The sequence below is a fragment of the Terrapene carolina genome, unplaced genomic scaffold (genome assembly GCF_002925995.2).
Source record: "Terrapene carolina triunguis isolate 2854851 unplaced genomic scaffold, T_m_triunguis-2.0 Scaffold35098, whole genome shotgun sequence".
Lineage (NCBI taxonomy): Eukaryota > Metazoa > Chordata > Testudines > Emydidae > Terrapene > Terrapene triunguis.
This window is the reverse complement of record NW_020699449.1, coordinates 11,981,649-12,008,908: the sequence shown is the minus strand read 5'-3', so window position 1 is coordinate 12,008,908 and position 27,260 is coordinate 11,981,649. Positions and strand designations below refer to the sequence as shown.

At 42.1% G+C, this 27,260-nt stretch overlaps 1 protein-coding gene across 1 annotated transcript in view; it reads left to right on the top strand.

The window, feature by feature from the left end:
• Positions 1 to 27,260, top strand: part of LOC112119700 (glutamate receptor ionotropic, NMDA 3A) — an 83,882-nt gene that overhangs the window by 6,200 nt on the left and 50,422 nt on the right. Inside the window, exon 3 of the mRNA XM_026646519.2 lies at positions 25,592 to 26,193. Within this exon, the coding sequence (XP_026502304.1) occupies positions 25,592 to 26,193 (602 nt within the window). The remainder of the gene's footprint in view (positions 1 to 25,591; positions 26,194 to 27,260) is intronic.

The following is a 27,260-nucleotide window of genomic DNA, read 5'->3' as shown; positions in this document are numbered from 1 at the left end:
TCTTGGACTAACTTTTGTTGGTGAGAGAGACAAGCTTTCAAGTTTCCACAGAGCTTTTTGTGTAACCTCAAAAGTTTCTCTCTCACACCAATAGAAGTTGGTCCAATAAACGATATTACCTCATCCACCTTGTCTCTCTAATATTCTGGGACCAACATGGCCACAAAACCACTGCATACATAAAATTAACATGGCACATATTAAGTGGATAAAAAGCTGGCTAATTGATAGGTCTCAAAATGTAACTGTAAACAGGGAACAATCATCAAGCAGGTGTGTTTCTACTGGGGTCCCACGGGGATCAGTTCTTGTCCCTATGCTATTTAACATTTTTATCAATGACCTGGAAAAAAACCCACAAAATTATCACTGATAAAGTTTGCAGATGACACAAAAATTGGGGGAGTGGTAAATAATGAAGAGGACAGATCGCTGATACAGATTGATCTGGATCTCTTGGTAAACAAACAATATGCATTTTAACGTGGCTACATGTAAATGTCTACATCTAGGAACAAAGAACGTAGGCCATACTCACACAATGAGGGACTTTATTCTGGGGAGCAGTGACTGAAAAAGATTTGGGGTTCATGGTGACAGTCAGCTGAACAAGAGCTCCCAGTATGACACTTTAGCCAAAAGGACTAATGTGATCCTTGGATGCATGAACAGGAGACTCTTGTTGTTTTACCTCATAATCTGGCACTGACTTGACTGCTGCTAGAATACCGTGTCCAGTTCTGGTGTATACAATTCAAGAAGGATGTTGATAAGCTTGAGTGCTTTCAAAGAAGAGCCACGAAGATGATTAACAGATTAGAAAATATGCCTTATAGTGACTTCGCTCCTTGAGTCTACCTATTTAGTTTACCAAAGAGAAGGTTAAGTGGTGACTTGATCCCCGTTTAAGTAGCTACATAGGCAACACATTTTTGATAATGGGTTCTTCAATCTAGCAGAGAAAGGTACAGCATGATCCAATGGTTGAAAGTTGAAGCTAGACAAATTCAGACTGGAAATAAAACAAAATTGTAACAGTGAGGATAATTAACCATTGGAACAATTTAGCAAGGTCATGGTGGATTCTCCATCACTGACCATTTTTAAATCAAGATTGGATGTTTTTCTAAAAGATCTGCTCTAGAATTATTTTGGGGAATTTCTATGGGCTGTATTATACAGGAGATCAGACTAAATGATCACATTGGCCTTGGATCCTATTCATCTAATTATATAGGTGCACAGTATATTGGTAAATACACGCCTGTGCAAAATGTGAAAGTGCATGTTCCAACAGGTTGAAAGATGATGCTGAACTTTTTGATTTGTTCCCCTGTATTTGCTTCATTGACTCTCACTTGAAATGAATTACCAGCTTTGAAACGTTGAGGGGGATGGTAAGTGAAGAACACTTCCAGCAGCCACCTGGAAGGTTTCCATTTGGCATTGCGCTGGAAAGATTTGATCTGCAGCGTGCTGGCTAATTAACTTTCATCTAAAAGGTTCCAGTCACTTGAATCTGAATGGCTGCAGTCAGCAGATGGGGAGTTGGGGGGGAACGCACAGGTGCACCATCAGCCACTGCTAGTGAGTAATAAACAGGGAAATTACTGTGAGCGTCTGATCATTATGATGTGGGATCAATCAAATGTCAGGACATTCAGAAGTGGGCATTACTTCCCTTTTCTCACCCATGTATTTTTATTGCTGTTTCTTACCAGTTTTCATCTGTGATGATAGTTTCCGAAGCTGCTTGTACAACTTGAAAAATATTTAGGATGCATTATACAGGGTATGAATCTGCTGCACAAGCACATTTCCCTAAAGGCTAGCTCTTGACTCATTTAAGGAAGAGAGAGACATCATTGCCCATGGCTTTGTATCTTAATACGGACTCAAAAACAAGATAGATTTTCAAGAGTAAACAAGTGTTTTTATTTAAAAGTGGAATCTCATTTATAATAAGAAGATAACGCTATAGGATGCAGCAACTAATAGCCAGAGGGAGCAGCTATCTTTTGCATGCAGACTCTTTCAGTCATGCTGTTTAAAACAGTTGCATCCCCTCATTTTAACAGCCTATTTACTCAAACAGATTTTTCATCTGATTTGCAAAAATCAGTATTATTTTGGCTCAGTTCAAAGACTGCTGATTTTCCAGTGGGGATTTTACATGAAAGCATAAACTATTTATCATTTCTTCTGAGCTTGTGAACTTTACTAATATTTATGAGTTGAAAAGCTCACCATAGAAAACATTATGCTAATCAGGCTCTTTACTGTATTGAGTACATAAGCTTAGTTACATAGGAAAGATAAATATAAACCTTGACGTGTTGCTGTCAACTAAGTGTCACCCTCTTTAGAAATGATATTGCAGTTATCTTAGGTATAATTTATCTTTTCTTTTCCATTAATACTGGGAAGTTAATTTTTACTACAATATTGGAAGGGAAAGAAAGTGAAACAAACCTTTTTGTTTCGATGTCCTCATTTTAAATGGCTTACAATGATGAGGATGACATTAAAACGAACATCTTACAAGTGAACTAATAGACACCATTAACTGTCTTAAGGGCAGTAGAAATAATTAATTAATATTAGACAAATCCACATGTATTTTTAATGCCAGAATCTTAAACCTGAGTGTGACATTGCACAATGGTAGCAAGTATACCCAGCAATTTATTGTTATTCCCTGGAGTTTGTGGGGGGGAGGGGGGAGAATTTGCTTTGCTCAGGGAAAGTTTTTAACCTACGCTCTATTTTCCCAGCCATTTGACAACTCACACATGAAATGCATCATCCATCAGTGATGATTAAGGATGTTATCTTGCCCTCAGCCCACATGTGGAATTCCCGCTAATGTCAGTGGGACTCTGGTGCCATAAATGATGGTGAGACTATGGTCCCAAGATTTGTTTCTCTCTATTTTGTGAAACTAATTATGCAGTCTCCTGTGCAGATAAATGATCTGTTGCGGTTCTGGGTTATTTTCCAACCATATGGAGGAACAGATCATGCAGTCCTTGCTCATGCAAAACTCCCACTGATAAAATGAAATTGCCTACTGCAGCTTTCGAGCACTTTCTTTCTTTAAAGATTCTAGTGCTAGTCGTCCTTGAGGGACACAGGATACTGAGCTAGGCAGGCCCGTGGTCTGGTACGGTATGTCAGTTCACATGTTTTATCTGAATAACGGATGCAAGGCCAAGGCCAAAATTGGCTGAGTAATACATGCCACATAGCCACAGTTGGTTTTCAAATCTATTAGCAGAGAAAAGGTCAGTACCTAAATAAGATAATTTCAGCAGTCTCCTTAGTTCTTGAAACTTAAGCCATTTACAGTTTTTCAAAGTGAAACAAAAATCAAAATGCAGCATTTCTGTTTGTTCCTCAGAGATTTACGGGAGAAAAAACTCCTTTTAAATAATCAGTTCATTAAGTGCTCTGATATGAAATGTAGCTATACACTAGTCCCACAAATAGCCTGTCACACTTTACGATGCTCTCTGGCATCCTCTGATTAAAGACCTTGCAGTGGCAGCAACCATAGAGAAGCCAAAACTGTCATTTATTCAATCATCTCTGGGACCAGTTTTTATCAGTATGAATTATTTGCTTGGTATTGGGTACTTACATGCCTGCTAAAGTAATTAGTGTTGTGCTTTCATCCAATTATACCCATAAGATCTCTTTAGTGAATGTAATCCTTCACACAATATTTATTACATTCTCGCTATGCTGCATTTTATTCCGTGTTATCTTTCATCGTGCAAATATTAAATCGTTCAGTTATGAACTGCTAATGGGAAAGGATTCACTCCCTAAATACATATTTATATGGCATTACAAAATAAGCTTGGGGATCATCAGGAGCCAAGAAGTTGTACACTCATGACCCTTTGTATCCGTGTGATTTTATTTTGTTATTCTTCTCTTCCTTTCTTTTGTTTGTTACACTCACTCATTCCATCTTGTCACAGTTTAAACTGTAAAGTCTCCAAGGTAGGGATGGTCTTTGTCTTTGTGTTTATACAGCGTCTGGTACAATGGATCACAGTCCTCATAAAGGCCTCTAGGAACTACTGTAATATTTATATAATAATAATAATTAATAATTAACAAGATCTGATTTTCAAAGTCCTCAGCACCCACAATTGAGGTCAGATTTTCAAAAAAGCACTTAGGCACTAAAATAAGCCACATTTTAGTACCAATGAGACAGAATGTCATGTCTTCCTCCAACGTATCAACAATGCCTATATAACGGATGTGTAGTTATTTGCAAGCGAGGTGTCATCTTTGGGTATTTAGAACTTGTGCAATATTTCTTACCACAAGCTCAAACTGCAAATTGATATCCATGGTGCAACTAATGCAAAGTGGGTGCTTATCATGAAATAGATATGTGGATTGTTCAAGAATTGGACAGAGTTGCCCAAATCATATTACTCTTGTGATCATTTCCAGCGGCACATGTGAAAAGAAGAGTAAGCAAAGAATTCACAATGAATAATTTACCTAGTAATTGTAGCCATTTTTTCTGCTTGCAAAATATCTGAACTATTTAACTTTATGGAATGATCACAAACAGTTCTCTGCAAGAATAGACAACAGCCCTAATCCATAGCCCACTGAAGACAACAGGAGTCTTTCCATTTACTTCCCTGGGTTTTAGATTGGGCCCTATTTAAGATGTGTTGATTATTTGGTTGGTCAGATAAGTCAGCTGATATAGTTTCTGTTCTCTGATTGGATGAGTGCAAGGACTTTGGGAATACAGGCATCTAAAATGTGGTTTTGTGAATACATGCACACTCTACTTTGAAGTTCACTTTCTGTGAACATCTATCCTTGTAAAACTTGATTGCCCAAATGTTTATGGAAAGCAAACAATCAGGTACAAGCACGGCTGAAGTGAATTCATTTAAACATTGAAATGAATATTTGCTGTTTGATTTTTGATGTATTTACCAGAATAAATGAATATATGCTGAAACTGTAAATCCTTCTGGGCAGAGACCCTCTTTTCATGTGCTTACAGTTGTTAGCACAGTGTGACCTGGAGGTATTACTTCAATACAAATAAATAATAATAGCAATGGTTTAATATATTATTCAACCTTAGGTTTGAATTTTGTCATCTACCATTTTCTCTACTTTAAAGCTACAAGAATTTTAATACAATTACTCTTTAAACAAAATAAACACTAACCCTTTGTCCATCCCATACGTCTTGAGTCTAATCCTTGTATTCACTTAATTAAATCCAGGGTAATTGGAATTGTAATAAATATCTTTTTGCAGATTGCACCAATATCATTTATAATCCCAGATTATATATTTAATGACTATTTAGATAACTGGGAACTTGATTAAGGATGCTAGGGGGAGTAGAAATGAAAATGCAAGGTGGTAATGGATACTTCTGAGGACTTGAAGCAGAAACTTTGTACAAACAAATAATATAGATCTAGAAGAATTGAGAAATGAGTGGGCCAACAATGGAAACAAAGGGTAGTCCAGTGATTAGTGTGCCAGCCTAGCTGTTGGCATACCTGCAGTCAACTCCTTGCTCTGCCACAGACTTCCTCTATGACCTTGGTCAAGGATCTTAATCTCTCTGTGCCTCAGTTCCTCGGGTGTAAAATGCAGATAATGCTGCCCTACTTCCCAGGGGTGCCAAGAGGAAAAAATACATTGTTATGAGGTGCTCAGAGACTATGGTACTGGGACGTATAAGTACAGAAGACAAGAAGATCATCAATTTAAAGGCAGTCATTTTTGAAAATCTGCTGCAGAAACAGAAGATTAATCTGTTGTGGCAGGGATCATTGCCTAAATTTGCATAAGTGACCAGGAGTTTTGGGTGCCTTATTTTGGGTGGCCCAACTTGAGACTCCTGAAAAGCCCTGATTTTCAGAGAGCAGATGCTCAGCAGTTTCTGAAAATCAGGCCCTTTTAGGGGGTCTCAAGTTGAGCTCCCAGTAACCACGGGCCTAAATTCACTCATCATGTTTGAAAATGTACGCCCATGTCTTTGTATCTGTGTGTCCACCACCTAGCACAACATTGTCCTGATCCTGACTGGGTCCTCTGCATATTACTCCAATAATAATTTGCATTATTTATTACTACTGCTACTACCTATTTCTTAGCTAGTGCTTTTCCTCAGAAGATCTCAAAGAGCTTCACAATTTTTAATGTATTTATCCTTACAAAACCACTGCAAGGAAGGGAGTTATTACTAAATATTTTATCTGGCGGAAGAAGCAGCAGAGAGAAAAAATCCTTCCCGCAGCTATAATTCTACCTTTGTTCTCCAGGCAGGACCCCAATTAATGTAAACAGGGATTCTGTTCATACAGGGTGGAATATGAATGTGCTTCCAAGGGAGACTGTGAATCCACATCATTGGAGGTTCTTAAGAACAGGTTGGACAAACACCTGTCAGGGGTGATCTAGGTTTACTTGGTTCTGCCTCAGTGAGGGGGCTGGGCCAGATGACTTCTTGAGGTCCCTTCTAGCCCGTATATTTCTATGATACCCTGATGCTTTGTCCAACTCCCTGTCTTCTCTTCAGCTCCACCAGCACCCATCCAGCTCCGCTGCCTAGGGTGGCAGGAAAGAATGCTGAAAGCCCACAGGCAGGTCCTGTTACAATACCTAGTTCTGTGGGAGAACATTTTGTGCTGCTATGGAGTGGAGAATGAGTCAAGCTGGAGGTAGGGCAGGGGTGGCAGATCCCTGACTATACCAGCTATTCCCTCATAATGGAAATAGGTGTGGACACAGTCAACACTGTGCACCCTGGGGCTGCAGTAGCAGCTAGAGCGCGGACCGGAGTCTTGTCTCCACACGTTTTTGCATTGGCTTAACCCAAGGGTGCATTTGTAATTGATTTCCTTCAACCAAAGCAAACCATTGTGGGGTCAGCACTCTCCCACTGATTTACACCTGGTTTATATCAAGTTCGTTTAAGCTAAAGTCCTCTCCGCACCAGGGGCAACCCTGGCATGGGTTTGTACCACTGCCTTCTCTCGCTGGTGACTGAATGCCCCAGTTTTGCCCACAGTTGGTGGCAGTAGATCAAACCATTCTGTTTATTAGTAGTAATGGTTTTAAGTGCTTTAAGCAGAGCATTTTATAAAATACTTAAATTCTCCCACCAAGCCAGCTGGTAAAATGCTATCTAGAATTGGTTGCTGCAAGCCAGTGCTGCATACTCATTCTTTTTTCAACATCCAGGATGAGGTGAGGGGTTGGGGACGCTGCCAGATCTAACTTCCTTTCCTGGAAGACTGATGTAGAATGTCTTACTCAGCGGACGGAGGCATGAGTACGTGGAGGATCCAAACTGAAATTGGGAAAATGCCCCTGGGAAACATATTTTTGTTTGTCTTCTGTATTGCAGTTTCTCCAACACCTGAAGCAGTAATTTATCCAATAGAGGCGAACGGTAGCTTGGCTCATAGGTTCCTGTCAAATTCATGGATATTGTCGCTCTGTCGTCCCTTTCTTTCAGGTTGTCAGGGAGCAGAAGGTGCTTCTACACTCAACTTACAGCCAGCCAAAGAGTTAAAAAACTGTAGGATATTTTTGCGTATACAGGTTTCAGAGTAGCAGCCGTGTTCGTCTGTATCCGCAAAAAGAACAGGAGTCCTTGTGGCACCTTAGAGACTAACACATTTATTTGAGCATAAGCTTTCGTGGGCTGCAGCCCACTTCTTCGGATGCATAGAATGGAACCTATATTGAGGAGATATCTATACACACATACAGAGAGCATGAACAGGTGGGAGTTGTCTTACCAACTCTGAGAGGCCAATTAAGTAAGAGAAAAAACTTTTGAAGTGTATATAGGTTCCTAAGCTGGGTTCCCCATGATCCTCAGAGTCATTGTTGTTATCCATCATTCGTGAAAACTTAAGCAGCCATGATTCGTAATGAAAATGTTTGTGGGGGCCTGATGTTTTCACAGATTTTGTTACAGACCCAGTAAAAAAATGCATCCCAGAATTTGTTTTCATTATTTGTTATTCTCATACACACACAAAAGTCATGCAGTCAAGGAGAAAAAAACCCCCCGATAGCACGTGACTTACATGACCAGTCACACAAAACACAGAGACCAATAAATACTGAGCAGGTAATAAAACCTGTTTGCAAACAATCCAGCAGCTGGCAATGATGTGTCAGAAGGGCTTAGTGAATATTTATCAAAAATGAATATATTTGCATAAATCAGGAGAGTGTAAATCAGCGGGTGTAAATTAGCACTGCTCCACTGTCCTCAAGAGTTGGGACCCAGATTCTACCATCTCATGTGGTCATTTACACCAGTGCAAAGTGGGAATAAATCGCTGCCTTCCATACTGGATCATGTTTCACACCCCGCTTGCATTGCTATTAATGACTACACAAGATGCAGGGCTACCGTGATCTGTTTCCCCAAAATAGGTTACAATTATTGCTATTACTATTATTTCATGTACTACCGTAGTGTTCAGAGACCCCAGTCAGGATCCTAGGTCAGCTGCGCAAGGTGCTGTACAGAGTTAGCGATGGTGCCCCTGCTTGGAAGAGTTTGTAATCTGAGAAGAAAAGCAACATGCAAAGTGTCTCCCCCTCTCCTCCCAATCAAATTCTGTGTGTACATTTGCTATTTTTATACTTTTCAATTGATAATTACATAAATAATATTGACTTGCACTAACTGTGCCTAAGCCTAGCCATTAAGTATTGGCTGATTGCCTGTAAGTGGTGCTAAACTTGTAATGAATATTTTTGGAAACCAAGGGCCAGATCCTCAGTTGGTGTAAATCAGGGGTCGGCAACCTTTCAGAAGTGGTGTGCCGAGTCTTCATTTATTCACTCTAATTTAAGGTTTCGCGTGCCAGTAATACATTTTAACGTTTTTAGAAGGTCTCTTTCTATAAGTCTATAATATATAACTAAACTATTGTTGTATGTAAAGTAAATAAGGTTTTTAAAATGTTTAAGAAGCTTCATTTAAAATTAAATTAAAATGCAGAGCCTCCCGGACCGGTGGCCAGGACCCGGGCAATGGGAGTGCCACTGAAAATCAGCTCGCATGCCGCCTGTGGCACATGTGCCATAGGTTGCCTACCCCGGTGTAAATCATCGTTGATCCATTAAAGTCAATGCCAAGGAACTGGTCCAAAGAGATTCTAACTATATTAATGAGCATGATGTAAGTACCTATCTGTACTGGACTGAAATAGACTAGGTTAGATTGAAGGAAGGAAGGAAGTCAGTGGCCAAACTCATCCCTGGTGTACCTGCATTGATTCATTTGGCCCAGTGGTTTGAAAGTATTTTAATTCATTGTAGCCAGAGTTTAGCCAAATCAGACTTTGAAGCACCATTTTCTGAAAGGTTTTATAACTAGACCAAATATCTCATACAGCTTTCTTAACACAGCATAAATAGTAATGCAATGACATGTATTGCTGGCATAATAATTTTTAGCATTTATAGTGCTTCGTATGTACAAAGAGCTTTGCAATCATTAACTAATTATCACAGCATCCCTGTGAAGAAGGTACATATTATTGTTTTACAGATAGGTAAACTGAGGCACTGAGCAGTTAAGGGACTTACCGAAGGTCAAACAGTGAGTCAGGGTCAACAGTGGAACTAGAACTGAAGGATCCCTACCACTCATTCCCACGCTCACTTCATTAAAGCATGCCACCTATCTTTAACATCGTACCCACAAAATTAAGATTAAATCTTTAAAGGCATTAACTACTGGCAAATAAAGACTCTCTCTTTTAACCTGGCATAGTAGTTCCTTTTCAGAGCGCCCTAATGCAATAGTAAATGCAGATTTTTGCGTGGAAGGACATGCAGCGCAAAGGCCCGTATTTCCAGATCAACTCAATTTTTCATCTTAAAGCCATCATTTACATGGTTACTGCTCTTTGCTGGCTCAGGGGACGATAGCCGTAAAATACTGTGCACGGGCAAAAATAGTTAATGAGATTTTGATATAGTGCCCAACACCAAAGGTTTTTGCCAACATGCACAACAGACAGAACTACTTTTACCCACAGGCAATTTTGTTTACCGCTATTGGCCTCTGAGACAGCTATATATTTGTTTGACTAAATATGAATGAGTCTCCTGAGTTAAACAGGATGAAGTTTAACAAAGACAAATGCAAAGTGCTCCACTTAGGAAGGAACAATCAGTTTCACACATACAGAATGGGAAGAGACTGTCTAGGAAAGAGTATGGCAGAAAGGGATCTAGGGGTTATAGTGGACCACAAGCTAAATATGAGTCAACAGTGTGATGCTGTTGCAAAAAAAGCAAACATGATTCTGGGATGTATTAACAGGTGTGTTGTGAGCAAGACACGAGAAGTCATTCTTCCGCTCTACTCTGCTCTGGTTAGGCCTCAGCTGGAGTATTGTGTCCAGTTCTGGGCACCGCATTTCAAAAAAGATGTGGAGAAATTGGAAAGGGTCCAGAGAAGAGCAACAAGAATGATTAAAGGTCTTGAGAACATGACCTATGAAGGAAGGCTGAAAGAATTGGGTTTGTTTAGTTTGGAAAAGAGAAGACTGAGAGGGGACATGATAGCAGTTTTCAGGTATTTAAAAGGCTGTCATAAGGAGGAGGGAGAAAACTTGTTCACCTTAGCCTGTAAGGATAGAACAAGAAGCAATGGGTTTAAAACTGCAGCAAGGGAGGTCTAGGTTGGACATTAGGAAAAAGTTCCTAACTGTCAGGGTGGTTAAACACTGGAATAGATTGCCTAGGGAGGTTGTGGAATCTCCATCTCTGGAGATATTTAAGAGTAGGTTAGATAAATGTCTATCAGGGATGGTCTAGACAGTATTTGGTCCTGCTATGCGGGCAGGGGACTGGACTCGATGACCTCTCGAGGTCCCTTCCAGTCCTAGAATCTATGAATCTATGAATCCTGCACTTTGTCCCTCTTCCCTCCCCTCACTTTACCTGGGAAGGGAAAGCTAAAAGACTCTTTAATCTGAGCAGGAGCTTATTTTTGAGGAGGAAAAGCTTCACCTGGGAGTCCTCCCTTCCCACCTGCGGGAACGGCAGTACGGGGGTGAATTTGAGGAGGGAGTAAGCTGCAGCCATGCCACAAAGCAGTCTTTGTGGTTAAGCTGCCCTGGCCACCACTGGCAATTTTTCACTATAGAAATTTCAGCCTGGTTCTGTCTTGGTGGGGAGACAGGTCCTGGTAGGAAAAAGTCTGAGGCCATTTTCACTTCCTCCGGGGGCAGCTGCAGGAATAGAGTGCTAACATCTTGGGCCAGCACCAGCATCCTGCAAGTGGTCATGTCAGACATCATCACCGATGTAAGAGGGGAGGATACATGGCCCTATCCGTGTGGGCTATTGCCTTCCCGGAGTGCATTATGATGTGTTTACCTTTGGTCAAAAACAGGTGTCATGTAAAACATACCCGGGGCTAGATCCTCAGCAGGTGTCAATCAGCACTACTGCATTGACTTCAAGGATTGGGGCCCAGATTCTACATGGCGTGCACCTCATGTGGTCATGTATACCAGTGCAAAGTGGGAATAAATCATTGCCATTCGTCCTGGGTCGTGTTTCACACCCCACTTGCACTCACTTTGCTTGATATTAATGACTACACAAGGTGCATGCGTGGCCCTTAAAGGAAGTAGAGATACCCATTTATACCAGCTAGGACTTTTTGTAGGTGTGGATCGTTTGTCCTATAGCTTTCCTTTTTAAAGCATCCTTTAAGGTGGGGACAGAAATGTTCTGATCCTAGCCCCAACAAAAGTTTTAAAAATTCACATTTTCCTCTTGCGTATTATAAACAGCATTAGAAGTAGCCTTTTAGTTGTGTCTACCACAAGCCTTGGGCTAAACTTTGATTTATACCCCCACACAATCCTGTTTAATCTCATTGCTGAATATTTTACAGTCAGGAAGACTTCATTCAAATGACTGAAAATGCTAGCGTCTCCTGAAACAAATGTCAGTTGAAAGACTATTGCTGCTACGCTTTCCTATACAAATGGTTCCTTTACATTAGTCTGAAAATAATCCATAAAATACTCACTGCTTATTTCAGGCAATATTTTATGCAATGAGCCAGTGTGTCTAGTGGTTTGAACAGGAAACTGGGAATTAAGAGAGTTGGGTTTGGTTTCTCATTCTGCCATAGACTTGTTGTGTGATCCGGGACATGCCACTTGACCTTGCTTTGCCTCTGATTCTCCCAACTGCAAAATGAAGATAATATTCACCCCACTTTGTTAACTAAGAGTTGTGCATTCTTAGAATGAAAGGCGTTATCTGAGGTGCTTATGTAGCACCTCACACTCTGTAACGTGTTTATCCTGGGAGGTCGGACAGTGCTATTATCCCCATTTTACAGATGGAGAACTGAGGCACAGAGAGGCTAAGTGACCTACTTCCACAGGAAGCCTGTGGCAGAGCAGGGATTCGAATCTAACACCCAAGTGTTAGGTTAATCCCTAAGCACTGGGCCATCCTTCCTCTCTCCTCTATACGTGTACAGTCCTAGATCATCATCATTACAACGCTGCTGATCACAGCCTCTCGGGTTTTGATATGTACTTATTGGAAACTCTGCTCTTGTAACATGCTCAGGGCTCCAATCCTTTTGTCTTGACAGAGGCAAATCTCCCTTTGACTAGAGGGTCATGCCCTGATTGTGTGTCTGACATTCCAGAATCCCAAAGCAAGTTCCAAACATTACTAAAAGTTAGCTAACTTACAAACATTCAAATGTGCTGATATTGTGTCCCCTCATGTTTCTGTTATAGTGAATTAATTTGGGCCTACGTAAGAAAAACTTGTGAATGGTGATTAAAAATTAAAAGTGAATACAGTAACGCCTCACTTTGTCGTTCTGTTCCTGAAAAATGCGACTTTAAGCAAAACGATGTTAAGCGAATCCAATTTCCCCATAAGAATTAATGTAAATGAGGGGGTTAGGTTCCAGGGAAATTTTTTTCACCAGACAAAAGACTATATTTTTATATATATATATATATATATATATACACACACACACACACACGCACAGTATATGTTTTAAACAAACAATTTAATACTGGTACACGGTGATGATGATTGTGAAGCTTGGTTGAGGTGGAGGAGTCAGAGGGTGGGATATTTCCCAGGGAATGCCTTACTGCTAAATGATGAACCAGCAATTGGCTGAGCCCTCAAGGGTTAACTCTCTCATTCTACAAGGCAGCACGAACAGGAGGGAGGGGAGACAGCATCGCAGACAGAGACAGAGACACACACCGTGTGTGTGTGTGAGTGAGAGATGCGCATTTCCCCTTTAAGTACGCTGATCCTACTCTTAAGTACACTGCCTTGTTAATTAGATCAGCTTGCTGAGACTGCAGCTGCTGCCAGCAAGCTCCCTCCATCCTGAGCCTGCCTCCCCCCTGCTCTATGGAAGATGGGGTAAGCGGGGTGCAGGAGCATGGGGGAGGGGGACACCCTGACATTAGCCCCCCGCTTCCTTCCCGCACAGCAAGCAGGAGTGTCAGGGAGCAGCTCCAAGGCAGAGGACAGGAGCAGCACATGGCAGTGGGGGGAGGGAAAACTGAACTGCTGGCAATTGCTAGCCTGCTCGGCAGCTGCTGCACAGGGAACTTAGGGGAGCGGGGAGCTGATAGGGGGCTGCAGGTCCACCCTGGTTCCAAGCCCCCACCAGCTAGCTGCAAGGGGCTGCTCTTCCTGCAAGCAGTGGACAAAGCAGGCGGCTGCCAAACAATGTTAGAAGGGAGCATTGCACAACTTTAAACAAGCATGTTCCCTAATTGATCAGCAACGTAACAACGAAACAACGTTAACGGAGACAACTTTAAGTAAGGAGTTACTGTATACGTTACCAGCCTGCACTGAAATATTTAAAGGCTTGATGATCTCATTTATAGGTTATAAGTCCTAGGCCACGTAGCTGATCAATACAACATATAGAACAAGGAGCAATGGTCTCAAGTTGCAGTGGAGGAGGTCTAGGTTGGATATTAAGAAGCACTATTTCACTAGGAGGGTGGTGAAGCACTGGAATGAGTTACCTAGGGAGGTGGTGGAATCTCCATCCTTAGAGGTTTTTAAGGCCTGGCTTGACAAAGCCCTGGCTGGGATGATTTAGTTGGTGTTGGTCCTGCTTTGAGCAGGGGGTTGGACTAGATGACCTCCTGAGGTCTCTTCCAACCCTAATCTTCTGTGTTTCTATGATCCATATAGCCAGATCAAGATCTTTGAGGAATAAGGTGAGAGACTGAAGGGAATTATTTTCTATCCCAAAGTAATTAATTGTATTCAGAGGAACAGATCCTGCAACCTTTCCTCATACGAGCAATCTCACACTCAAAAAAGAAGCCTGGTTGAAGCTGATGGGATTATTTATATCAACAACAAATGCTCAGCTGAGTAAAAGCTGTAGGCGTGGGATTCTGAAGATGGAGTCAGAAATAGGATTCGGTTTTAATAAATCCCGTTGCCAAAATAAGTTTGGGGTTAGCTGAAACGGACGAATTTGAACACTGTAAAATAGAACATTCAAGAGACATGAAGGAATAGCGCATACATGCCTGGCAAGCTGTGCACTGGGAATTAGAAAAGAAGAGAGGCTGAACAGTTGTTCTAGTGTCTCTTCGAAGCAGGCACAGAGTGCCATCTAATGGCCCGTCAGAACGAAATGTCAGGGCTCAGAGTCTGAATTGTTTGACTTTATTTAGTCATGTTCGAGTCCCAGCACTGCTCAATATTGTTGTGGGGGTCGCAGAACATGTATTTGTGAAAGAAAAAGGAAGGTTCATATTTGTCACGTCATTTCTGCCAAGCTCCGTGTTGCTCTGGTTTTAAGGATGGAAGCTAACAATGTTCTAGTTCTTTGCTGAATGTCACAACAGTCCCTGAGGGGAACAGTCAAAGAAGGGGTGAAATTCTGCCCTTGTAAGTGGGTGGCAGGGGCAGCCCTGGATCAGCTCTATAGTCACTCTGTTCCCTTGGGCAGATAATTCCTTTTTCCTCATTGCACAGCCCAGTTACTCAGCCAGGGCACAGGCGATGCCCCTGAGTTTTCCAGCACGGTGCTTATTTTGCCCTTGTGAAAGACTCAAAATGGGACACCCACTTTTTAGCTATAAATAATGCAAAAGCAGTTAATGAAGGAGATGAGGCTGGATTAACTTCTGGGGTTTTCCTAGGGACTGTCCTTGAGCCATTCACTTTTAAAAACCATGTCACTTGACTTTTAAAGATGATGTTTCAAGCATTTGGACTTTCCTCCCCCAGCCAACTGTAACTCTTGTTTCTAATTTCCCAATCGTCTAATTAAATCCTTAGTGTCTTAAATAAAAACTTCTAGCTGGAATTTTAATGGTTGTTCCTGATTTTATGCCAACTATACAAACATAGTGTTAACCTTTGTGGCAAACGGCTGATGCTACTGTGGTGGGTCCCACGCTTTTTCTTAGTGTGGTGGGTTGGGGCGCCACCCCGTGTCCCTGTTCTTGGGTGCTGCGGGCTCCACTAGTGTTCCGGGAAGGTGGGAGAGGAAGAAAGCAGGGAAGGTGTCAGGGTCCCAGCCTCTTCAGCTCCCCGGGCTTCTTACCCTCTTCTCTCTTGGGTAGGGTTATCCTCAGTCCTTGATGCTAGGGGGAGTTCACAGCAATATGCCTCCAAACTCTAGTCATCTCTCCTTCTCCCCCTCTCTGACTGAAGCAGGGTTTTTTATTAGGTCTCTGACAGGGCCTTAATTGGCTGCAGGTGCTCCAATTGACCTGTAGTAACCTTTCCCTAGCCTTCAGGGAACCAGGCCTTGATCAACCTAGGGCTTATATACCTCCTCTCGCCCACTCTTCGTGGAGCAGTGGGCACTGTCCGGGGTTCTCTGCTCGGTGTCCCCTTCTGGATCCCTAGTTTGGGCCCTTTGACCCCCACATCTGTTCCCGTTTTTGCATTTGTTGCCCCCCGAACTCGGTTGGGTTCTGGGTTTAGTAGCCCCTCCTTAGGCTGGGGGAGGGGCGTTTAGCAGTGGGCAAGCTAGCGCTCGCCCATGTCCCGGTGCTCAAAAGGACTACTCTTCGAGGAGCAATGGGTGCTGTCCAGGGTTCTCTGCTCAGTGTCCCCTTCCAGTTCCCTAGTTTTGGCCCTTTGGCCCCCACACCTATTCCTGTTATTTCTTCGTTGTCCCCCGTAATCAGTTGGTAGCAGCACCACATTGCGCACAGGAAGCAAATGTCCTGCTGGCTTAGTGGTCAGGGGAAGGTCTTAGAGTAACGTCTCACACGTCTGACCCTGTAAAACCCCTGTTCCCCACAGGTGCTTGAACACCCTGGCTCGAAGTGGTTTCCATCATATACAGGGTTTACAGTTTGGTTCAATGGCTCTCAGCACCCCCTACTATAAACATGGTTGCAGCCCCCATGCTGTTACCCGGGTATCACATTTTGCCTCCTGGCACTTGATTTACTTTTAAATGATTTGATGGTATTTTATATCCAGAATATGAAAATGCAGCCAAATCAATGAGGTATTTCCTCAGAGCAGAAGCATGTAACCCACTCTAAAAGTTCAACCTTAACTGTTGGCCCAGTGAAGAAGGTGGGCACTGCAAACAGCATTTCAATAGCCACCAGTAAAACTGGCCGGCTGAGGAGCACGCGATTCCCAGGATGTTAGCGGCAGAGCTCTGAGTTAGCAGAAATCCACGTTTCCTTAAGAAAAGGATTACATCATTGCAGGCCATGGCACTTATTCCCCCCTCCCCAAATGTACAGCAAGGCAAAGTAGTAGTAACTTGGTTGAAGTCAATGTAGTTGCACTGGTGTAAACCAGTATGACATCAGACTTATTCTCCCTATTACAATAGTACCCAGAGTCCCGAAATGAGATCAAAGCCCCACGGAGTTAGCCACAGCGCAAACTCGTGAGGCACAGGCCCTGCTCTGACGAACTGTCTAAACAGATAAGACACGCAAAGAATGGGAGAAAGGACGATTTATTATTCCCATTGCACATATGGGGGACCGAGGCACAGAGAGATTAAGCGACTTGCCCGAGGTCATACAGGACGTCTGTGGCTGAGCAAGGAATAGAACCCAGCTTTTTTTAGTGCCAGTACAAAGCTTTGGCCACAAATCTAGTGTTACTTTCTAGAGTCAGGCTCCGTAAGTTTAATGTTCATAGTGTAGCAAATATAACGCAGTGTGTTACATGTACTTTGGTATCACACTTAGGTTTGGTGTTTTATAGACATTAACTAACTACCTCATAGCACTTCCATGAGGTGGGTAACTATTCTTGGACCCATTCTGGAGATGAGAGAAAGTAAGGCACAGAGAGGAGATGTGACGGGCTCATGATTAGGGCCCTACCAAATTCATGGTCCAATTTGGTCTATTTCACAGTCATAGGATTTTAAAAATTGTAAATTTCATGATTTCAGCTATTTAAATCTGAAATTTCATGGTGGTGTAATTGTAGGGGTCCTGACACAAAAAGGAGTTAGTGGGGGGGGGTTGCACGGTTATTGTATGTGGGGGGGGGGGTTGTGGTACTGCTACCCTTACAGCTGCAGAGCGGTGGCCGCTGGCCGGGAGCCCAGCTCTGAAGGCAGAGCCACTTCCAGCAGCAGCGCAGCAGTAAGGGTGGCATGGTATGCTATTTCCTCCCTTACTTCTGCGCTGCTGCCTGCAGAGCTAGGCCCTCAGTCAGCAGCTGCTGCTCTCCAGCTGCCCAGCTCTGAAGTAAGCAAGCAATACTGTGACCCCCCTAAAATAACCTTGTGACCCCCCTGCAACTTCCTTTTGGGTCAGAACCCCCAATTTGAGAAACGTTGATCTCTCCCGTGAAATCTGTATAGTAGAGGGTAAAAGCACACAAAAGACCAGATTTCACGGGGGAGACCAAATTTCACGATCCGTGATGCCGTGAATTTGGTAGGGCCCTACTCATGATCAAATGCAGTGTCACTGGCTCAGAACAGACTGGAAACTGACTGCGATAATTCCGACTCCCAGGTCTCTGTTTTAACCCCTCCATAATGTGTTCTCTCCAGGTAAATGATTGATTGAAACATAAATACAAACAGCCTAATTCGCTGTCTGTGCAAGATTGTAATATTCTAATATTGTAGAGCTTGACACTCACTTCCCACACATGAGAGTCACTATATGCAAGGGAGATTTAAAATACACTTTAGCAATAAATCCGTTTGTTAATTGTAATGGCCTATATTGGGGGAGAATAGATATAATGTCTCATGGTATCTTTATGAAATTTCTCTCTGTCATTGACCTTTAGAAGTCTTTCCCCAAACAAAGAACACCTTGAAGTTTTGGAAGTAACATTATTTATTATCATCTGTAAGTGGCGATGTGGATAAATAATGGATCTAACTTTCCAAAAATGGCTGATGGTTCATATTTTTGGCAGGTTGTTTGACCTTGTGTGGAGCTTTACATATTCAGATTAGTTTGGTGCATTTGTGTGTAGTGTTCAGATCTGCTGAGCAACCCTTAGGCAAGATAAGAGTTTGGTGGAAGGAGAAATCATTTTCGAGATGAATTCAGACTGGCCCTAAATTAGTCCAAGCTATGAGGCTGTTGTGTTATCTTTGTTAAACAAACAGTAGATACCTTGTTAAGATCTGTTTACATGTGCTGCTCGGCCAATTGACAAACTCCTCTTGATGCAAGGATCACAAGAATTTTAGCTAGTCTAAATTACCTCCTCTCAGAAGCTTTAAAAATGCCTTTAACAAATATTTCAGCCATTATTTTTGAGATCTTGATTGCTCCACACACTGGGCTAAATTATGCTCTTAGTCCCATAGGTGTATATAACCAGTACAGACGGGGAGTGGCTGCTCTCCCCGCTTCTTCAGTGGTGGGTACCACAGCACATAGTCTTGCCTAAATTACATCCTGATCACGCAAAGGGCTTAATTTAAGCATATGATTAGGCCCAGGGATCCCTCTTCCAAGCAGTCTGCCCCAGAGAATTGAAAGAGAATAATATTTGCTGGGCATCATTTACACCTAGTTAGCAAAAGGACATCGGTATCTATACTTCTAATTACACTAATGTAGCTTGAAGTTAAACATGACTTAAGTGCTTTGCTGGAGTAGGGCCTTCAGGCTACGTTAATGGGAGTTGGACAAGGCCCCAAAGGGAGTCTTTCCATGGCTATACTGTACATTGGATTGGGCCCTAAAGCAAGATTCGCTCAGACCCCAGCCCCACCTGCCCATCAGAGAAGAGAGTTTGTCCGGGTGCTTGACCACCTGCAGCACAGCTCCTGCAGAAGACTTGCTGGAAGGTGGAAGGATGTACAAAGTGTAACACTCAGGATCCTACCCAGCATGCCATTCCAGGGCCCATGGGAGATGGTAAGCTCCCTTCCTCTTTTGCACACCTGCCTCCAAGTCCCTCCTCTCAGGGGAATGCCTGAAGGAAACTGGAGGATGAACCTTGCAAAGATTCCAGATTCATAAAACTTTCCGCAGGAGGGTTCAGTTTGGATGCAACCATTTTACACATATATTTGCTTTGACACCAAAATCTTACTGCTAGAGCTGGGCAGAGAAAGGTCATTCCATTTTGTGGAGGATTTTGATATTTAAAAAATTCTAATTCGGAGAGAAGGGGAATAGAGCCCTGACTCTGGGCCAGTTCACCTGGTGGGCTGCCCTGGGACCATAGGTCCTGGAAGCCCGAGGAACCCAGACGGCTGAGAAGCCACAAGCCTAGAAGCCCAGGCTCCCCAGCAGCCCACCACATGGGCCACCGTGTGGCCTGAAACCAGGCAGGTTCCCAATGAAAACCCTGCCTGGGTTCCATCTGAACTTTGCCAAAATCAAACCGTCTCTGTGAAATGTTTTACTTCCAACAAACTGGTACCTTCCAGTGACCAAATGTGTCGCCAGAATTTGTCTGACCAGCTCTACGTCCTACATTAATTAAAGGGAAATTTCAAAACCCAACAGGTCCCGCTAATGAAAATAATGACTCTTGGCCATGTAGCACTGTGTAATCATGTAACGTGTGGGCCATTAACTTTCAGGCAATGTGGCTTCAACTTTGTAAATTCAACTACAGAATACAAAGCTTCTCAAGTTGTGGAAACAACTGCCTTTCCTTGCTCACAACGGCCATTTCGGAGTCACTCCTGAGGTGCGAGTCCCCAGGGGTGCTTTGAACGCTGTGAGGTATATTTTTCCTCATGTACGAGATTCCCACTGATGTCAATTTATAAATATGTTCCCCTGAGCAAATGCATAGTTGAGCACTGCTTCAGCCCCAGAGAATCACTGGAGAATAATAGTTGCTGTGCATCACTTACTTTTACACCTACTTGGCAAAAGGGTGTTAGCATATGTACTTTTAATTATACTAATGAAACTGTAATAATGTAACATAAAATGCCTCTGCAACAATGCCTAATCAGTGTTGCAGACTTTGTGGAACAGATAAAGGGCCGGATCCGCAGGTAACGCAAGTCAGCCTTGCTCCATGGAATTCATTGGAGCTGGAAAGATTTACATCTGGCCTCGAAGAAAACTGAAATGGAGACTCAGCAAATGTTACCAAGCCTGATTTTAATGAAATGCAAATAGGGTTTCATTTGTTAAACGAACCAGCAGTTCTTATCTCAAGTAGCAGGGCAATGAATACAAGCCAATAAAACTGTACTTGTGGTGAGAAGCTAAGTGATAAAAAGGGACTTGCCAAATATGTCCTCTGATCTAGGAAACTGAAAGACGCCACAGATCATACAAAAGTTAATATTAATATTTCATCAGAATCAATGGGCTGCTCCAGAGCCCATTGAAGTCAGTGGAAAGACTCCCACGGTCTCTAATGGCCTATGGACCAGGCCCCATTTGAAAAGAAATTTAAAATTCCGGGTCAGATCCTCAGCTGGTAGACAATGAAATCATTGGATTTATGCTGGTTTATACCTGACTTTCCATGTTCAACAAAAACAAAGGCTAATGGAGTTTAATGAAAATCAAGTGCTAATCAACCTTTTTTTTTTTTAATTGCTAATCATCAGGCTGTATGATAATGCAAGTACATTATTAAAAAGAGATAAAAAAAATAATTAGCATATATATAATGTGGTTTAATTCTTTTTGGTGCAATAAAACAAGTGGTGGTGTTAGTTATATGATCTTTAATTATGGTTTCAAGCCAAACTGGGACAGAGTAATTGAGTGGCCATCTGCATTTTGATTTATAGATTAGGCAGTTTAATTGGAACAACCACATTTCTAATAATTTCCAATTTGAGATAAATATGGAAGCGTTTTCCCTCAGAACTTTTATAATGATGTCTTGAACATAGTTCAATACACTCCAGTAATTTAATAAATCTGCTGCTCACTGATACCGTTTTATATTTGTGTGTCTGAAATATTATTTAATTTGGTAAAAGGCTTGGTCATGAAATTATCCAGCCTCAATGGCCATCACTAAATAAGTGAATCTTTCTCAACAGTTCTTCATGTCCAGGCAATAATTTGTTGATTAATTATTTCAAAGAGTGATGATTCTACAAAAGCACTGAACTTAAAAATGTGCTACATGATGCCAATATCCCACATCCTGACCATGCCTCCAATATGGAACTAACCCTTCAGGACCCCTATGGCCCAGCTGGGCCTCCAGTTCATAGAATCATAGATTATTAGGGTTGGAAGGGACCTCAGGAGATCATCTAGTCCAACCCCCTGCTCAAAGCAGGATCAATCCCCAACTAAATCCCCAAATGGCCCTCTCAAGGATTGAACTCACAACCCTGGGTTTAGCAGGCCAACGCTCAAACCACTGAGCTATCCCTCCCTCCAGTTGTGGAGGAAAAATGAAGTCTTGTGGGGAAACTTGGAAGCAGCCTTCAAACATCTGCAATGCAGTCACAAAGCCCCACCCCAGTCCAGAAGACTCTGCTCCCCTTCTGGAGTAGTGACGGTATGGAGGAGTGTCCTTAGGGGAGGCAATGCCAGGAGGAGAGGCAGGGTTCTTTTCGGATGAGTGACAACACCAAAACAGAGCTGGCCGTCAGTTATCTCAACTAGAAGAAAAGGTTCCCACCGTAGGGCCATTGTGGATTGGTGGTAAGACAAACCCCTATGTAACTGCCCGAAGTCCATGATGGTATTCATGTGCAGGTCTCAGAGTTAGCCAAAAGAGGTGTAAAACCACACCTTGGCAGAGAGCTCGCCATTGTGAAATTTCATGTGCATCATTGTTTCGGTAAAATTCTGGAATAAGGGTTTCAATAAGTACCCCTCAAAATTATTGTGGTTCCTTATTAAAAAGAGAGTAGTAAACAAATAACCAGTACTTAGTGCTAAAGCCTCCCACTTAGGGTCAGCTCATTAAACATTGTCTGCAACTTCATGCACAGGCATGTTAGATTTCTATATCTATCCTAACGTGATTTTTGTCCCTGATTCAGCAAAGCACCTCAGCACATGCTTTACTTTAAACCCAGGTGTCAGTTCCATTGAAATCAGTGCGATTTAAGCCCGCGTTAAGGCTGCTAAGCAAGTGCTAAAGTCCTCTACTGAATCGGGACTGTTAAAAGGCTCTCTCAGTGAAACAACACTTTCACAGTTAAATACTCAAATGCATGTTCCAGTCTATGTTTTGGAAATATAGATTTACCATTGTATGTGCCTGAGGTCAGATTCAAGTGCCTTCAAGTGAAAAGGAGATGAGAAACTTTACACTGCAAATAGTAAAGTGAACTAAGGGTTGATATCAGGGCCGGGACCTTTTTTTAAGGTTTTGATAGAAAAATCAGACAAGCTGATTTAGTTCCATATCAGAATAGCTTCTGGGATTTCTGATTCTCTCTTGAATATATCTGGCACAAAAGCCAGCTGCATTTTAAAACCCCAGATTTGGAAGGGACTCCCTCTCCAACTTTCACTATTTAAAACCATTTAATTATGACAAAACATTAATACCTGAAAGTGGCTGCTGTCCATGTGTAGATGACTACTGTTTTTTATAAAACTGTAATGGATCATGGTTTCAGAACTGCTGAAGTCAGTGGAGAAAAACATACTTGACCTTTCTATGTTAAAAAGAAGGTTTTCAAATTGAATCTGTGATCAGCTCTATCCCATTTCATTGGCAGCGATGGTGCCATCTAATCCCAGTAAAACTCAATAGGACCAAACTAACACATCCAGCTGTCCCAGATGTGCATTAGGACTAGACCCTCAGAATGCAACCATACAACCATAGGAGAAACTTAGGGACCAATTTTCAGAGTAGCAGCCGTGTTAGTCTATATCAGCATCTGATGAAGTGGGTTTTAGCCCACGAAAGCTTATGCTCAAATAAATTTGTTAGTCTCTAAGGTGCCACAAGTACTCCTGTTCTTTTTACAGTCCAATTGTGGGGTTTAGAGTGCCTCCAACTCCCAGGTAAGTCAATGGGGGTTGAATGCACTCACTACCTAACAGGAAGTGCTCAGTATCTTTCAGGATTGGGCCCATTAACCCTAATTTTTAACATTCATCAGTACTTGTTTTTCCTGCCTCATCTATGTGACCCTGCTGGCACTACAGTCAGTGGTAAATCCGATTGGCTTCAATGGGATGAGCATCACATTCCATGGGACTGCTGAGAGTGAGACGAAGTGATAGTTTCCTTAATTTTTTATTTGTTGGTTTAATGCAGTTTCTCTTTAAGAAAATAACCCTTTACTGCATTCAGTGTAGTGGAAAGGTGCCAAATTGATACCCCTGAAGACTAAAGTCCCCCGTTTATTCAGAGATCACGTACAACATGGGCAGTGGCAATCAAAGCTCCCCCCTGACCTGGAATGAGTCATCCCTAAGGGCCTTTCAAAACTTCCTTAGGAGGCTTCCAACAAGGAGGCTACCTTGTGTGGATGTTCCATTTGTACTGCTGTGGCACCAACATAGTCAAGATGTTGTAGTACAAACACACTGGAAGACACAGACTCTGCTCCCAAAAGCTTACGTTGTGCTGTTTTTCCTGAGGTGGACACCTGTGCACTAAGGATTGGACCGAGCCCGTCAATCTCATTCCCCATAGGCTACCCAAAAGGCAACAGATGGTCATAATAAAGCACTCAATCATTCTCCCTCTGAATTTCATGGCCAAAGTCCCATTGACTTAGGAACATAGGACGAGAAGGCACCTCCTGGGTCATTGAATCCAGTCTCTGCTCCTGCAGGTAATCCCACCATATAAACCCTTCAATGGGAGCAGGCTCAAACTCGAAATTTGGTGGGTTTATATATATTTAGCACTTAATTTATTACAGGCCTGATAACTTCATTTTATATAAGCAACACTATGTTTCAATCTGTGTATTATACTGTAATAATTACAGTTCTTGGGTTTCAGCTTTATGCTACCAGTACAATGCATGCACTGTTGTGTTATTTATAAATGTAGAATTTTCATTTATTATTAATTTAAATGGGTGAATTTCTTGAAAAAAAGAATATGCATATGGCTCGGATAACTAGCCGTGCATCTCTAAAACGTATAGTCTGCAAAAATCTAGCTGAAAAGCTCATGAAAACAGACTGTCTTGTGAAATTTCTGGCACCTCCACTTCTGATCCTGGATAGAAATAATCCGAGAACAGCTGTTCTCATGGGATACTAGCCCTTCCATTTGCAAAGGCAGGCAGAAACTGAAGCCGAAAAAACACTTATCCAATCATTTCAGAGCCTCAGAAAAGGTTTAGCTTGCATTCAGTTTGAGCTTAAGTTTGAGGACAGTACTTTATCGGAACCAGTTCACCTATCCCAAATTATTACACGGGATTTTGGTTTTCCAAATTAATCAAAAGCCTATCATCAACAGACAATATCTCTGTGGTGTGGGATTCATTAATGTCATATTCTTGTTAATTTGGTAGTTTGTCCTTTACCAGAGAGTCAGTCACATAATGTCTTATTGCTAGTACAAGATGAGTATTGATTGTGTGCCATGATCTATTTAATTAGTTTATTCATGTGTCTATGTAAAAGAGGCCCTGAATACCAAAACCAAGAGATAACAAAAAGAGCTGAAAACATTTTTAATTATGGTATTCTTCTAATCTAACTCATGAGTTTGCATTAACTTCAGTGTAGCTTAACTGATTTATACCAGATCCTCAGCTGCGACTAGTGGAGATATACCAGTTTAGAGCAGCTGGGGATCTGACCTGCATCGTGGGATAGAGATGGGGAGCAATAACTTGGGGTCTTTCATTTATTCTTCAACATACAACATTTGGATCAAATTAAATAATGTAACAGTGTTCCATAAACTCTCAGTAGTTTATTTTTTATTTTGTGTAATTTTGGATCAAAGATATACTCCAGATTCTACACTGATTTAGACCCAGTAGTTCCCCCAAGAAAGCTGTTCAAAACTGAATGGGAAGTCAGAATTTATTCCAGTGCACTTAATACACACACACAGAGTAGGCCAAATAATACTTGATAGAGGAAGAAACACAGTAAGTTTCTGGTCCACCTTTTCTAATCAATATCTTTCATGTCTTTAAATGCAGAATCCCCTTCACCTACAACTGAGTTTAGAAAATTCATTAAGCTCTGATGCGGATGTCACTTTCTCAATCCTGAAAATGAACAACTGGTACAATTTCAGCTTGATGTTATGCCAAGAGTGGAATATCACAGATTTTCTCTTCCTCACGCAACAGAGTTCCAAGTTCCACCTGGGCTCCATTATAAATATTACCACAAATCTAACTTCAACTAGTGACCTTCTGAACTACTTACAAGTTCACCTAGAGAGCATTAAAGACACAGTATCAACCATGGTTATGTTTGGCTGTGACATGGAGAAGACAAGGAGGATTTTTGAAATAACCACCCAGTTTGGCGTGGTGCCCCCTGAACTTCACTGGATTCTTGGGGATTCACAAAACGTGGAAGAACTGAGAACAGAGGGTTTACCGTTGGGTCTCATAGCTCATGGCAAAACGACACAGTCTGTTTTTGAGCATTACGTCCAGGACGCAATGGAGTTTGTAGCAAGAGCTGTGGCAACAGCTACATTGATCCAACCAGAGCTAGCACTTATTCCAAGTACGACAAATTGCATGGACATAGAGGAAACAAATCTCACTTCAGGGCAATATTTATCAAAGTAAGTTTTTCCTTTTTATTTTTTCTCCTAAAGACTGTTTTGTGAGTATAAAATGAAATCTCCATTTTTCTCCCATCTTTGAACCATTTAGTTAACTCAACACTATTCACTGCTTCATCTTACTTTTATATTCGGCAGTTGGTATTTCATTGTGCTTAATTACTTGCTAGATTGCGATACCCTTACTCAGGACGAGTAGCCGCGTGCCTCATAAGTAGTCCCATTGAAGTGGTTGGGACCACAGTGTGAGTAAAGATATCAGAGTCTTATACACAAGCCAGTTTTCAGGCCAAGTTGTAACAGGAATGCAAATTTACAATCATGTATGATGGAAAAAAAGTCATGGCCAACCTCATATTTTCAGGGAATCCAGGATGCCAGAAGGGGCAAAAAAAATCAGGCCAAGAACATTCCCAAAGCCAGAATGGGTCTGAGGGTGGAAAACAGGTCTTTCCCTTCAGTTCCACTGCTGGGGGTGAGTGTGTGAGTGGGGGGAGGGGGTTAGACAGACAGAGAAATGCATCTTGAGTGCCACTCCTTTCTCTGGTGCAGGTTAGAGGGGGATTTGGCTGAGAGTTGATGAAACTGTGTAGAATTTCCAAAAATGCAGAGCCCTCACCCTCCTGCCAAGCAGTCTGTCATCTTGCTGGTGCTTAAGGCTAGCCTTGTAAAATGCTGCACACTGCGCAATCACTGCAAAAATTCTACCCTGGAAATTCATTTCTAGTTGTTTGGTGAGTGAAGGAAGTGGAAGGAAAAGCGGGGTCACCAAAAGAGGATGTGGTCTGTATCTGCCTGGGTAATATTTGTTGTAGATTTCTCTGCCCATAGTACCCCATTATTGTGAAACAGAATCACATACATGCATGGGCGGGCTTTCCCCCCCCCCCTTCTTTCTTGTGGTTGTTAATAGTTTTTTTGAACTGCACTTCACCTGCCTTCCACACGGCAGACTTTTTTTCAGGATTCAGGTGCAAATCCATTGTGGTTTTGGTGTGCATGTTCACAGTTCCTTCTGGAGGGTATCTATCCTCTCTCTTCACAATAATGATAAGATGAATCTCTCA